The sequence below is a fragment of the Erinaceus europaeus genome, chromosome 7, assembly GCF_950295315.1.
Source record: "Erinaceus europaeus chromosome 7, mEriEur2.1, whole genome shotgun sequence".
Classification (NCBI taxonomy): Eukaryota; Metazoa; Chordata; class Mammalia; order Eulipotyphla; family Erinaceidae; genus Erinaceus; species Erinaceus europaeus.
In genome coordinates this window covers 127,258,566-127,270,502 of record NC_080168.1, presented here as the reverse complement: position 1 = coordinate 127,270,502, position 11,937 = coordinate 127,258,566, and the positions used below count along the sequence as shown (strand labels likewise).

Sequence of the window (11,937 nt, the reverse complement as noted above, 5' to 3'; positions counted from 1 at the left end):
GTGCATGGCAGGGGCTGGGCAGTGGCGCACCCAGCTAAGTGCACTTGTTACCAAGTACAAGGCCCCGGGTTTGAGCCCCAGCTTCCCACCTGCAGGGGTGTGCTCATGAAGTGGTCTGCAGTTGTCTGTCTTTCTCTCTATCTTCCTGTCCTTTCTCAATTACTCTCTATCCTATTTAATAAAAATTAGAAAGGTTAAAAAAAAGAAAAGGGAAAAATGGCCATTGAGCGCAGTGATTTCATAGTGCTAGCACTGACCTCCAATACTACAGTGTTAACCTGGCAGCAATTTTTTTAAAAAGTGCATAATAATATCAAGGACAGATTTCACAGTGTGTGCTGGTGTTTCTGGACTAGTTATTACCAAAATGTGAAACTGGTTTTTTGTTTTTTTTTTTTGCCACCAGGGTGATTGCTGGGCGAGCGTGCCTGCACCAGGAATCCACTGCTCCTGGAGGCTATTTATTTTTTTCCCTTTTATTGCCCTGGTTCTTCTATCGTTGTTGTGTTTATTATTGTTGTTGTTATTGATGTTGTTGGATAAGACAGAGAGAAATGGAGAGAGGAGAGGAAGACGGGGAGAGAAAGACAGACACCTGCAGACCTGCTTCACTGCTTGCGAGGAGACCCCCCTGCAGGTGGGGAGCCGGGGGCTCCAACTAGGATCCTTACGCCTGGTCCTTGCGCTTCGCACCATGTGCGCTTAACCCGCTGTACTACCGCCTGACCCTCGTGTTTTTTTTTTTTTTTCTTTTCTTTTTTTTAGAGCACTCTAGATGTTTCTGACTATGGAATTATCAGTGTGAATTTTGTTCCGAAAAAGTAGCCACATAGAGAGCTCTGAGGTCCTGGTGCATAAGGAAATCGCGCCAGTGTCAGTGGCCGCACTCAGACTATTAACATCCTCCGCAGTAAGAATGACAAACCAAAAAGCTTAGAGTATGGAGTTCAGATAAAATCTGATACAATAAAAAGTATCCATTAGATTAATTATAAAATGAAATTCAACTTACTGCCTTTTCCATAGCCATTAATTTTGAAATATTACCATTTCAAGAGTGGGTACCTATGGCCAAATCAGTTAGTAGAGATTTGAATTTGAAACTTCATTTGATTAGGGTGTGGGTGGATGCTCAGAAAGGTCTAGTCCAAATGACGATTTGTGAAGGTCTGAAAAGATTTTTTTAAATTACTATTACTTTTTTTAACACCCATGTCACTTTTTCCTTGAAGTTGGGTAGTATCATTAACTAATTTAAGAAGCATTGTGGGGGCTGGGCGGTAGCACAGTGGGTTAAATGCACATGGTGCAAAGCACAAGGACTGGCTCAGGGATCCTGGGTTCGAGCCCCCAGCTTCCCACCTGCAGGGGGGAGGGGTGTCACTTCACAAGTGGTGAAGCAGGACTGCGGGTGTGTCTTTCTCCCCCCTCTGTCTTCCCAACCTCTCATGATTTCTCTCTGTCCTATCCAACAACAATGATAAACGACTAAGGGCAACAAAAGGGAAAAAAATAGCCTCCAGGAACAGTGGATTTGTACTGCAGGCACCGAGCCCCAGCAATAACCCTTGAGGCCAAAAAAAAAAAAAAAAAGAAAGAAAGAAAGAAAAAAGAAAAGAGAAAGGAACATTGTGAACAATGTGAGACTAGACTAGACTAGACTAGACTAGACTAGACTAGACTAGGTTTTGTCGGGCTGGGGGACACATGACCAGAGACTCACGGCTGGGCTGTAGGCAGTATCTCTTTATTCATGCGGGACGCAGCGCAAGCTATACCAAGCTAAGCTAAACTAACAACTAACTAAAAGGAACAATGCTGTCCTTATATATACTTCCCAAGTAGGGTGGGAACAGGATGTGACACAGAGAGGGCGGAGAGAAAAGTGACTGGTGCAAATCAGGGTGTGACAAGGAGAGGGGGCGGAGCAGGTGAGAATTCTACCACTGAACCACCAATGCCCTGGAGGGAGGGTGGTGCTTTATGTAAATGTAAAAGTGATTTATGTAAATAGATGGCAGTGGTTATGTAAATAGAATGCAGTGTTAAGCAGGGGGGATTTAAACCAAATGAAACAGAAGGGGTTTTTAAAAGCATACCAACAAGGTTTCACATGTCGTAATGGCCATCTCTTAAGATTCAGTCTTTTTTTTTTTTCCCCCTCCAGGGTTAGCCCTGGGGCTTGGTTGCCAGCAATATGAATCCGTTATTTATTTATTTATTTTTCATAGGACAGAGAAATTGAGAGGGGAGGGGGCAGATTGAGAAGAAGAGAGACAGACCCTTACAGACCTGCTTTACCACTTGTGAAGCATTCCCCCTCCATGTGGGGAGCTGTGGGCTCGAACCTAGCTCCTTGCGTGGGTCCTTGCGCTTAGTACTCTGCACACACAGTGTGTGCCACCCCCTGGGTCCCCAGTCTTCGGTTTGATCACTTTTATAAGGTGAGGTGCGATTTTCGTTTTAGGTGTTTCCTTTTAGTTTTAGGACTCACGGGTTGTGGAAGTGGAGTGGAAATACCAGTAAATGCACGTAGCATTTGACTAACTGGCAGATAAAACGTGAGCTGGGCCTGGCGGGCGCTACGCTCCGGGCAGCTGAGGCTGGGACTCCCTGGAGCCCAGGCCTTCTGGGCTGTGGGGATCATCCTAGCCAGCACCCGCTCTGCGTGCTGTGCCGTCCTAGCAACCTTCTGGGGATGGGCCTCCCGGGTGCCTGCCCAAGGGGGTGAATCAGCCAGAGTCAGAGCAGCAGTGCCTGGGCTTAAGTGCCGTGTGTGTCGTCACACTTGTGTTTACAAAGAGAACTAACTGTGTCTGCACGTGATTGATGACTCTCATACTCCCTAAAGCCTCCAGTTTAAAATGACATTTTGTGATTCATACTGTTCAGTAGAGTCTAACTAACTATACTGAAGATAGGAATGGTTTTTCTTTTGAAGACAAAACGTCCCATTTGAAGAATACACGAGGCTTCAAAAAAGACTGAAGGACATACAGAGAAGACATAACGATTTCCGAAGTTTGATTCTGGTTCCTAACATGCCACCAACAGTAGCCATCAACCCGGTCAGCTTCCAGCCCTCAACCTTAGTACCAGGCGCGGAGCTGTCGTTCCCTCCTCACATGCAGGTATCCAGCGTATTCTGCCGGGTGGAGACTGGCAGATGCTTCTGTAGCTCCTGCCTCTGCAGTAGGCTCAAAGTCTGTGATCGTGACTATAGCATCAGTGGTGGAATTAACCAGAAGACTATGGCCCATACCCAGTTAAACCCAGCTAGTCCCATTTCCGCCTCCTCACAGTACACTAGAGCGTTTTGCTGGGCGTCAGAGTGGATCTGATGTGATCTTTTAGTGATGGTGCTGGAAGTGAGATCTTGAGCAGTAGGAAAGAAGACACTTGATGGTGGTGAGTCTTTAGCTAGTCTGTCACTCCTGACACCTCAGAAGTTACCCAGCATGTGTCAAGGCAGCGTGGCCTGTGTCTTTCCATGGAATCTTTCATTAGCCTTAGTCATCCGTGCTGTGAGGACAAGGCACTGTGCCCACAGACATGGCACCTGAGGTAATGTGACTTCCCTGAGGCCTTCCTTTGCTACTGTGTGAGACCAGAGTTGAGGTCAGATTCCGATCCATAGGATTCCAGAACCTGGGCCATCTCTGCTATGTCAGATCTTTGAGATATTGAAGGAACCAAGGCGATTGGATGACTTTCAGATGATTGTGCATAAATACATTTCGTCATATTGCAAGCACTAAAGAATTTAGTGAATTTCAGACATGTGCTTTAGTTTATAGTAAAATACTATTTAACTTCATTGTCTAAAAGATGTCATAGACCTAGACCCTTTTTTTAAAAAAACTTTTTAATTATCTTTATTTATTGGTTAGAGAAATCAAGAGGGAAAGGGGGAGGGATAGAGAGGAAGAGAGACACCTTCAGCACTGCTTCATCACTTATGAAGCTTTCTCTCTGCAGATGAGGGCTGGGGGCTCGAACCTGGGTCCTTGTACATTGTAACATGTGTCCTCAACCAGATGCACCACCACCCGGCCCCAGAGCATAGAGTTTCTATGCCTGAATGCCCAGAAGCTGAAGGTTTATTTTTGATTTTTGATTTTTATTTGTAGAATGAAAACACTGACAAGATCATAAGATAGAGCTGGGGAGACAGCATAATGGTTATGCAAAAGACTTTCAAGCCTGAGGCTCCAAAGTCCCAGGTTCAGTCCCCAGCACCACCATAAGCCAGAGCTGAGCAGTGCTCTGGTAGCTCTCTTTGTGTATCTTTCTCTCTGTATCCCTCTTTCACTAAAAATAAATAAAATATTTTTTTAAAAAAATCATGGGAGTCGGGCGGTGGCGCAGTGGGTTAAGCGCACGTGGCGCAAAGCGCAGGGACCGGTGTAAGGATCCCAGTTCGAGCCCCCGGCTCCCCACCTGCAGGGGAGTCGCTTCACGGGCGGTGAAGCAGGTCTGCAGGTGTCTGTCTTTCTCTCCCCTCTCTCTCTGTTTTCCCCTCCTCTCTCCATTTCTCTCTGTCCTATCCAACAACAAAGCAACGTCAACAATGGCAATAATAACCGCAACGAGGCTGCAACAACTAGGGCAACAAAAAGGGGGAAAAATGGCCTCCAGGAGCGGTGGATTCATGGTGCAGGCACCGAGCCCAGCAATAACCCTGGAGGAAAAAAAAAAAATCATAGGATAAGAGGGGTACAATTCCACACAATTCCTACCACGAGAACTCCGTATCCCATCCATCCCATCCTGATAGCTTTCCTATTCGTTTTTTTTTCCCCTCTCAGATTATTGCTGGGGCTCAGTGGTGCCTGCACGTGAATCTACTGCTCCTGGAGGCTATTTTTTTTCTCCTTTGTTGCCCTTGTTGTTTTATTGTTGTTGTGGTTATTATTATTGTTGTTGTTGTTGGATAGGACAGAGCGAAATCAAGAGAGGACGGGAAGTCAGAGAGGGGGAGAGAAAGATAGACACCTACAGATCTGCTTCACCACCTGTGAAACGACCCCCCCTGCAGTTGGGGAGCCGGGGGCTCGAACCGGGATCCTTAAGCTGGTCCTTGTGCTTAACCCACCATGCTACTCCCTGACCCCTCCTATTTTTTTTTCAATTTTTTTTAGAGGAAACACTAACAAAAACCATAGGATAAGAGGGGTACAACTCCACACAATTCCCATCCCCAGAACTCTGCATCCCATCCCCTCCCCCGATAGCTTTCCCATTCTCTATCCCTCTGGGAGCATGGACCCAGGGTCATTGTGGGATGCAGAAGGTGGAAGGTCTGGCTTCTGTAACTACTGCCCCGCTGAACATGGGCATTGACAGGTGGATCCATACTCCCAGCCTGGAAAGACACTTGCTGACTGATTTCTGTGGTGAATTTTATACCTAGACAAGAACACACTTTAGATTTTTCTTAAGGCAGAGCCTAGGGCAGGAGACAAAACAGGAGCTAACAAATGGTCTAACCCATGTTGATGGCTTTTGTTGTTGTTGTTGTTGCCTCCAGGGTTATTGCTGGGCTCAGTGCCTGCACCATGAATCCACTGCTCCTGGAGGCCATCTTTTCCCCTTTTTGTTGCCCATGTTATTGTAGCCTTGCTGTGGTTATTATTGTTATTGTTGATGTCACTCGTTGTTGGATAGGACAGAGAGAAATGGAGAGAGGAGGGGAACACAGGGAGAGAGGAAGACAGACACCTGCAGACCTGCTTCACCACCTGTGAAGCGACTCCTCTGCAGGTGGGGAGCTGGGCGCTTAAACCAGGATCCTTATGCTGGTCCTTTGCGCTTTGTGCCACGTGCACTTAACCCACTGCACTACCGCCTGACCCCCCATGTTGATAGTTTTTTTTAAAAATACTTATTTATTCCCTTCTGTTGCCCTTGTTGTAGTTGTTATTGCTGTCATTGTTGTTGGACAGGACATAGAGGGAGAGAGAAAGACACCTGCAGACCTGCTTCACCGCCTGTGAAGCGACTCCCCTGCAGGTGGGGAGCCGGGGGCTTGAACCGGGATCCTTCTGCCAGTGCTTGCGCTTTGCGCCACCTGCCATGTTGATGTTTTTAACTGCTCATCTCCCCTTGCCAGATGTTACAGCCTTAAGTAAGAGGCAGACAGGCTGCACCTTTTCCTCCAGTTTCCTAAGCTTCCTTTGCTGTGCTTTTTCTATATGGTCTTAAGGAGGAACAACATCAAAGGGAGCTCTCCCTGCTCCGTAAAAGACTAGAAGAACTAGAAACGACACAAAGACGACAACTCGAGGAACTCGGATCTCCTGGGGAATGATGTCCTTGGAGAAATGGCCGGAAAGGGGGTGCAATCAGTGACTCAGTAAAGCCTGAAGCTTCCACACTTTATTACTGTTTGCCAAAGTTCTCAGTGTACCTCAAGCAAGGTCGTAACCGCAAACTGTGACTGACGGGCGGATCTTAGGAGAAACGTTTCAGCAGTCTCAGAGATACTTAGAATGCTTATTGTGACCCTTTGGGAGAGTAAAAAGAACTAAGTAGGGAATCAGGTTTTAAAATCATTCTATACTTGGTAGAATTGTGGACACATTTCTTCTGAAACATGTCCTTACTGGATTCCCTCTGCTCTGAGATGCTTGACAGCTAGCAGGGCCAGTCATGATTTTCTTACTGTATACAAGAGTTATAAACTTCTAGTACTTGAAAACAGATGACAATCTAAAAAGTAGCATAAAAAAGTTAATCTAACTATATCTACATTATTGAATGCTACATTTTCTAAAAGCAGTGTGTACATAATTTATAAAGGGCTTAATAAATATTTTTATATCTAACTGTATTGTCTTGTGTTTAATTTTCTTTCAACCTAACAGTATGTATTTAACATCATAGATCTCAGTGACTTAGACATTTGGTTAGAATTAGTAGAAAAATAAACTACAAATAATTAAATCCTGTGGCTACATTTTTTAAAAGCCATTCATTATGAAATGTGAACCCAGTGGGGTCCCTTGAAAGTAGTATTAATATTTAATTTTGCCTCCCACCACTTGGGATCTAACCAAATAATTAATGTTCTGTTTCTGTTCATTCCTAATGTTATCATTTGCTACTTTATCTAAAATCTTTTAGAGGGATTCTGCTGGAATCACTTCAAGTCAACAAGACAGAGCTCCAGCCTGACATGGAATGTTCACATCCCGAAATCTTGGTGATCAAAAGTCCAGATCATCAGTGGAGCCAGGGATGTAGTGGACTAGCCCATGATAGTATTTAGAAAACCAACTAGAACTCAGGTAGGTGTACAGAGACACCGCCTTCCTGAAAAGCAGTTGATTTCCATGGATCCACATAGAATAAAACACAAGCCACACTTCCATCAAAATGTTTATTTTTGGATATAGACATTTAAAACATCTCCAAGGACAGCTTCAGTCAGGTTTACAATAAGAAATAGACTTTAAATCCCTAATACGGAAAAGGTAACAGAATAAATTTTAAAATGCTGCTGTAGACACTAGTGCTAGGAAAGAAAGTTTATAAATGAATTATTTTGCACCAAAAATATGCAAAGAAACTTGAAAATAGAAGCTGTTTGCCATTTGTTTCTCTGGTCGCTGCTGAGTGTAGACCCAGTGACTGATTGTCCTCAGCACATGTCATTCGGCCACTTGCTGTGTTTGGCTAACGTGACCCCCATAACGTGATCTAGCTAGTGCTTTCCACCGGAGGACTGACAAACACGCTGCATACATCAGCGAATCTTTACACCACCTCGGTGAGGTAGGCTAGAAAATATACAGAAATTGAGGCACAAAGAGGTAAGTGACTTGCCCAAAGTCTCCACGCTGGACTCACGTGCCAGGGAGCTGAACAGGGACACCCTCATGGAGCACTTACTAAAAGTCTGGTAAAGAAAGCTGTGTCTGAGCCTTTTGTTTCCTTAGCATCTCGGTGTACCCTAAGGAAGGGGAAGTCTTGGGCAACTCGCCTACCCCTGGCTCTGAACTCTGCTCCTGTTCTCCTAGGAATGCCTTCACATCAAGACTGTAGTAGCCTTGGACAGGGACCAGACCTCTCATTTTCATGCTGTAAGTAACCGGTTTGGTAGTATTTTTGAGGTGTGTCCAGCGGACAGACAGTGGTCGGAAGCAGTGGGACTGGGAAAGTGCCGGGCAGGGAAATAGCTACTTGTTGTCTCTGATCAGTTTGCTGAGGTATCGCCTCTCACTCTGCCAGATACTGAGGAGCAAGAAAGCACTGCGTTTAGCTAAGATAAGTTCACACTTAAATCCTGATATCCCATACAGTGTTGATAAAAGATTTCCAGGAATGTGTGATCAATGTTTTGCTACTTGAAAGATTTTGTTCCCTCTCTCTGGGACTCGGAGCACCAAGGGTAAAGGTGCCGTAAGGGATGTTTGAGTGTTGCCAATTACACTTTCTGCTTCTGGTTTAACAGCAAGAAAACACAGTGGTATTAAAATTGGTCATGAGCAGCAAAAGGTCAGGAATAAAAAAATCAATAAAAAGACTACAGTATAACTGGATAGAGTTCTTTAAAAAGAAAGGCATGAAGAATAAAATGGGTATTTTTAATTTTTTTCTCCTGTGAGGAATACTTTCAAAAAGTACATAGTAAGACTAAGATACCAAGTTGTATACTAGTATTTTTTCAGGCCTTGGGCCTCAAATATATATATATATATATATATATATATATATATATATATATATATATATATGTGTGTGTGTGTGTGTGTGTGTGTGTATATATATATATATATATATATATCGTATATAATACTCCAGTGTGGACAGCAATTTCATGACATGTCAAATGTATGCTTTTAAAATCACACACAAGTATTTATAATCACAGGGTTCACCAGCAATCTAAAGCAAGGAGACACTAATATAGAAATACAGGAGCAAGGAAATAAGTTACTCTTTCACAGGTAGTTCTGATCAAAGTTTATAAACAAATTTATTTTTACAATAGCGAACATTCACTGTCAAACACATTAAGTATGAAAAAATAAAATGCAAAAGGAACACAGATTGAGGACAGTGTCCGGAGTCCAATGCTGTTGCACTGAAATAAAGCCTACTTCCTTCTCCTTGCTTTAGAGCCCCCGGGGGACATGGAGTGTCTGGTGGAGTGCAGTTATCACTGAAAAAACACGAGCCCTTTCAACAATGTTGCAACACTGTTAGTTTTTGGTTTAAAAACACAGACACACACTCACAAATGCTAAATGTACACACTACCAAATTCTGCCGCCAGCCTTTCCAAGAACTCCTGGGGCAAGTTTCAATGCCGGGAACCTGGAGGCTGCCCTAACACCCCCACCTTGTTTCCAGATGCCTCGTTTCACGACGTCACGATGATCGTTTCACGATCATCGGCAGTGTCCCTTTTCTGCAGACGTGCGGTGTAGTCACGAGTGCTACCGAGCTGTCCTTTCCCAACTAAACCACTTCTATCATTGTGCTTAAGTGGAGACTAGCCCAATACTGACACTTGTTACTGGCCCTGTTCTCTGTAAACAAGGAGGCTGTTTGCATCAACCACCCCAGCTCGCTTTACAGAAGGGTGCCCACAATGTGCACAGGCACAGTGGTAGGTCGCTTTTGGAAAGCTGTGCGTGTGCCCTGGCCTCTGGAAAGACGGTGCTCAAAGTGGAACCTATGTGCAAACTTAAAACCTTTAACGACATGAGTAGCTCCAGGAGCGGCTCTGCTCCCAAGCCGTCTGAGGGACTTTGCCAGCCTGAGCCGGGGCCCAGGGCACTTACATCCACTTGCATTTCTTCTTTTCGTCAAATAAAACTTTCACATGCAAGAGTTGTTTCTGTGCTTCTTCCAGCCCTCGTTCTCTTTCTAGTTTGTTTAGAATCTGTTGATAACCAGAACAGTTATTTTAGATATTACGGTTTGAGCATCACAGTATTTTTATTATTCCTGATGCTGTGAGTGGTAAAATCTGTATGAAACAGATGCCAGCATTTTCTTCAGTCATTTACATACTCAGTTTGCAAGTTGTTTTTGCTAAGTCATTATCACAGGATCAACAACACTTTGGCTTAAAATAGAAACTCGCAAGAAATACCAACTCTTTGCTTACTGATAGGGAGGGGCCAGACTTCAGAGACCCACAGCCATTCCAAACATAACAAGCATTCTTGGGCAGCCAGCATGCAGGGCAAGGAGTCCTTGTTAAATGCAGCAGGCAGGGAGGGGGTCCGGAGCAGAGATGAAATACTGCCCTCCCTCCTGGACAGCGTGGCCCCTCCCCTGGCCCCTAGGAGAGGGATGCTCATCATGTTAAGGAACTCATTGCCTCTACCCTACCTTAGCGCTTCACTTGATCTTCAAGTAGCAAATGGAAATGGTGAGCTATTCTCACCATGGACATGGATAGCCTGGCCCAGCATGACTGAGTGGGGGGAATCAGGGAAGGGGGGGATTAACATATTTGCAAACAGTGCATCTGATAACTGTGTGTGAATTCCCCAAGAAAAAACATCCATATTAAGGAGGCTCCAGCATAGGAGACCGGTTGATTGGAATAGTCAAGTTAGAAATGTCGCCAGATGCTGAGGACAGAACCTCGGCAATTTCACAAGCTTGGCTTCCCTGGTCCCATCAGGCCTGAGCTGGCCCTGCTCAGGAGGCCCCCACTCGCTGAGTGTGACTTCAGCCCCGTGAGCGCTAATGTCAATCCAGGGCGGCCCAGAGGCGTGCTGCCGGGACCCCCATCTCAGACAGGTTTCCTGGCCTGTGTGGCCATCTGGGATGCCGGATCGGCCCTGAGAGCTAGAGAAGGCTTTACAACCAAATCCTGCTCACGGGTCCATAATGGATTTTTAATCTACTGTAAAATCTTACCTCATCAAAATACTTTACGATGTATTTGTAGATTTCTGTCAAGGCCACTTCTTCATTAAATTCATTTTCGTGTTTCTTAAAGAGAGAAAGGCTTGTTGAAAGCTGATGAAAGGCTTTTTTTTTTTTTTTTTTTTTTTAATGGAAGAGGGTAATGGTTTATGGTCGCCACACACAGGCCCAGCTTCTCAGCCCTGTGACGGGTGTCTACAGGACATTCACCTCCAACGTAGGTCCCTCCCCACTAGGGTGCACTAGGCTCCCAAAGCCAATCCTACCTCCCAAGAAAAAAAAGGACACATCCAACTTTGTGTTTGCACCTTTGTCCTTGTTTTTTTTTTTCTTGTCTCCAGGGTTATCGCTAGGGCTCAGTACCTGCATCACGAATCACGGCTCCTGGAGGCCATTTCCCCCAATTTGTTGCCCTTGTTATTGTTGGATAGGACAGAGAGAAATGGAGAGAGGAGGGGAAGACAGAGACGGGGAGAGAAAGATAGACACCTGCAGACCTGCTTCACCACCTGTGAAGCGACTCCCCTGCAGGTAAGGAGCCGGGGGCTCGAACCGGGATCCTCACACCACGCCGGTCCTTGGGCTTCACACCACTTACACTTAACCCACTGCGCCACCGCCCACCCAACTCCCCCATTTATTCAGTTCCACTGATGAGTGAATTCTACTTCCTAGCAATACCTTAGATTCCTGAGTCAAGAATTCTTCCATTTCTGAAGATGACAATGGAGGCTGATCCCTGATTGCTTTGTAGTAAGATTTGACTTCTTCTTTGTAGGTCGGAATGTCCTTAGCATAAAGTAGTTTATTAGTTGGTGCTTCCTGAAAACAAAAATGAATGACTGGCTGCTATCTGCATAGTTCTGGCGAGTCACTTACTTTTAGGCAGGTTGAATGCTAATATATTCTGCCTTCTTTTCACAAGAGAATTAAAATGACTATTTTTGCATGATTTCGAGTCACTGTAACAATGGAACCTTCTTCAATCATCGTCCATGCTAATAGTCGTATAAAAAAGCCTGAATTAAAACATTTGCTCCTATC

At 44.9% G+C, this 11,937-nt stretch overlaps 2 protein-coding genes across 2 annotated transcripts in view; one reads left to right on the top strand and one right to left on the bottom strand.

Annotated features, from left to right (window-relative positions):
- Nucleotides 1-6,827, top strand: part of CEP83 (centrosomal protein 83) — a 94,009-nt gene extending 87,182 nt beyond the window's left edge. The window contains exons 15-16 of the mRNA XM_060195545.1: nucleotides 2,942-3,131; nucleotides 6,206-6,827. Coding sequence (XP_060051528.1) covers nucleotides 2,942-3,131; nucleotides 6,206-6,310 — 295 coding nt within the window. The 3' untranslated portion in view covers nucleotides 6,311-6,827. The remainder of the gene's footprint in view (nucleotides 1-2,941; nucleotides 3,132-6,205) is intronic.
- Nucleotides 6,828-9,013: 2,186 nt separating this feature from the next.
- The window catches only part of PLXNC1 (plexin C1), a 201,728-nt gene continuing 198,804 nt past the window's right edge, over nucleotides 9,014-11,937 (bottom strand). The window contains exons 28-30 of the mRNA XM_060195546.1: nucleotides 11,575-11,715; nucleotides 10,885-10,959; nucleotides 9,014-9,892 (exon numbers count right to left, since the gene is read on the bottom strand). Coding sequence (XP_060051529.1) covers nucleotides 9,788-9,892; nucleotides 10,885-10,959; nucleotides 11,575-11,715 — 321 coding nt within the window. The 3' untranslated portion in view covers nucleotides 9,014-9,787. The remainder of the gene's footprint in view (nucleotides 9,893-10,884; nucleotides 10,960-11,574; nucleotides 11,716-11,937) is intronic.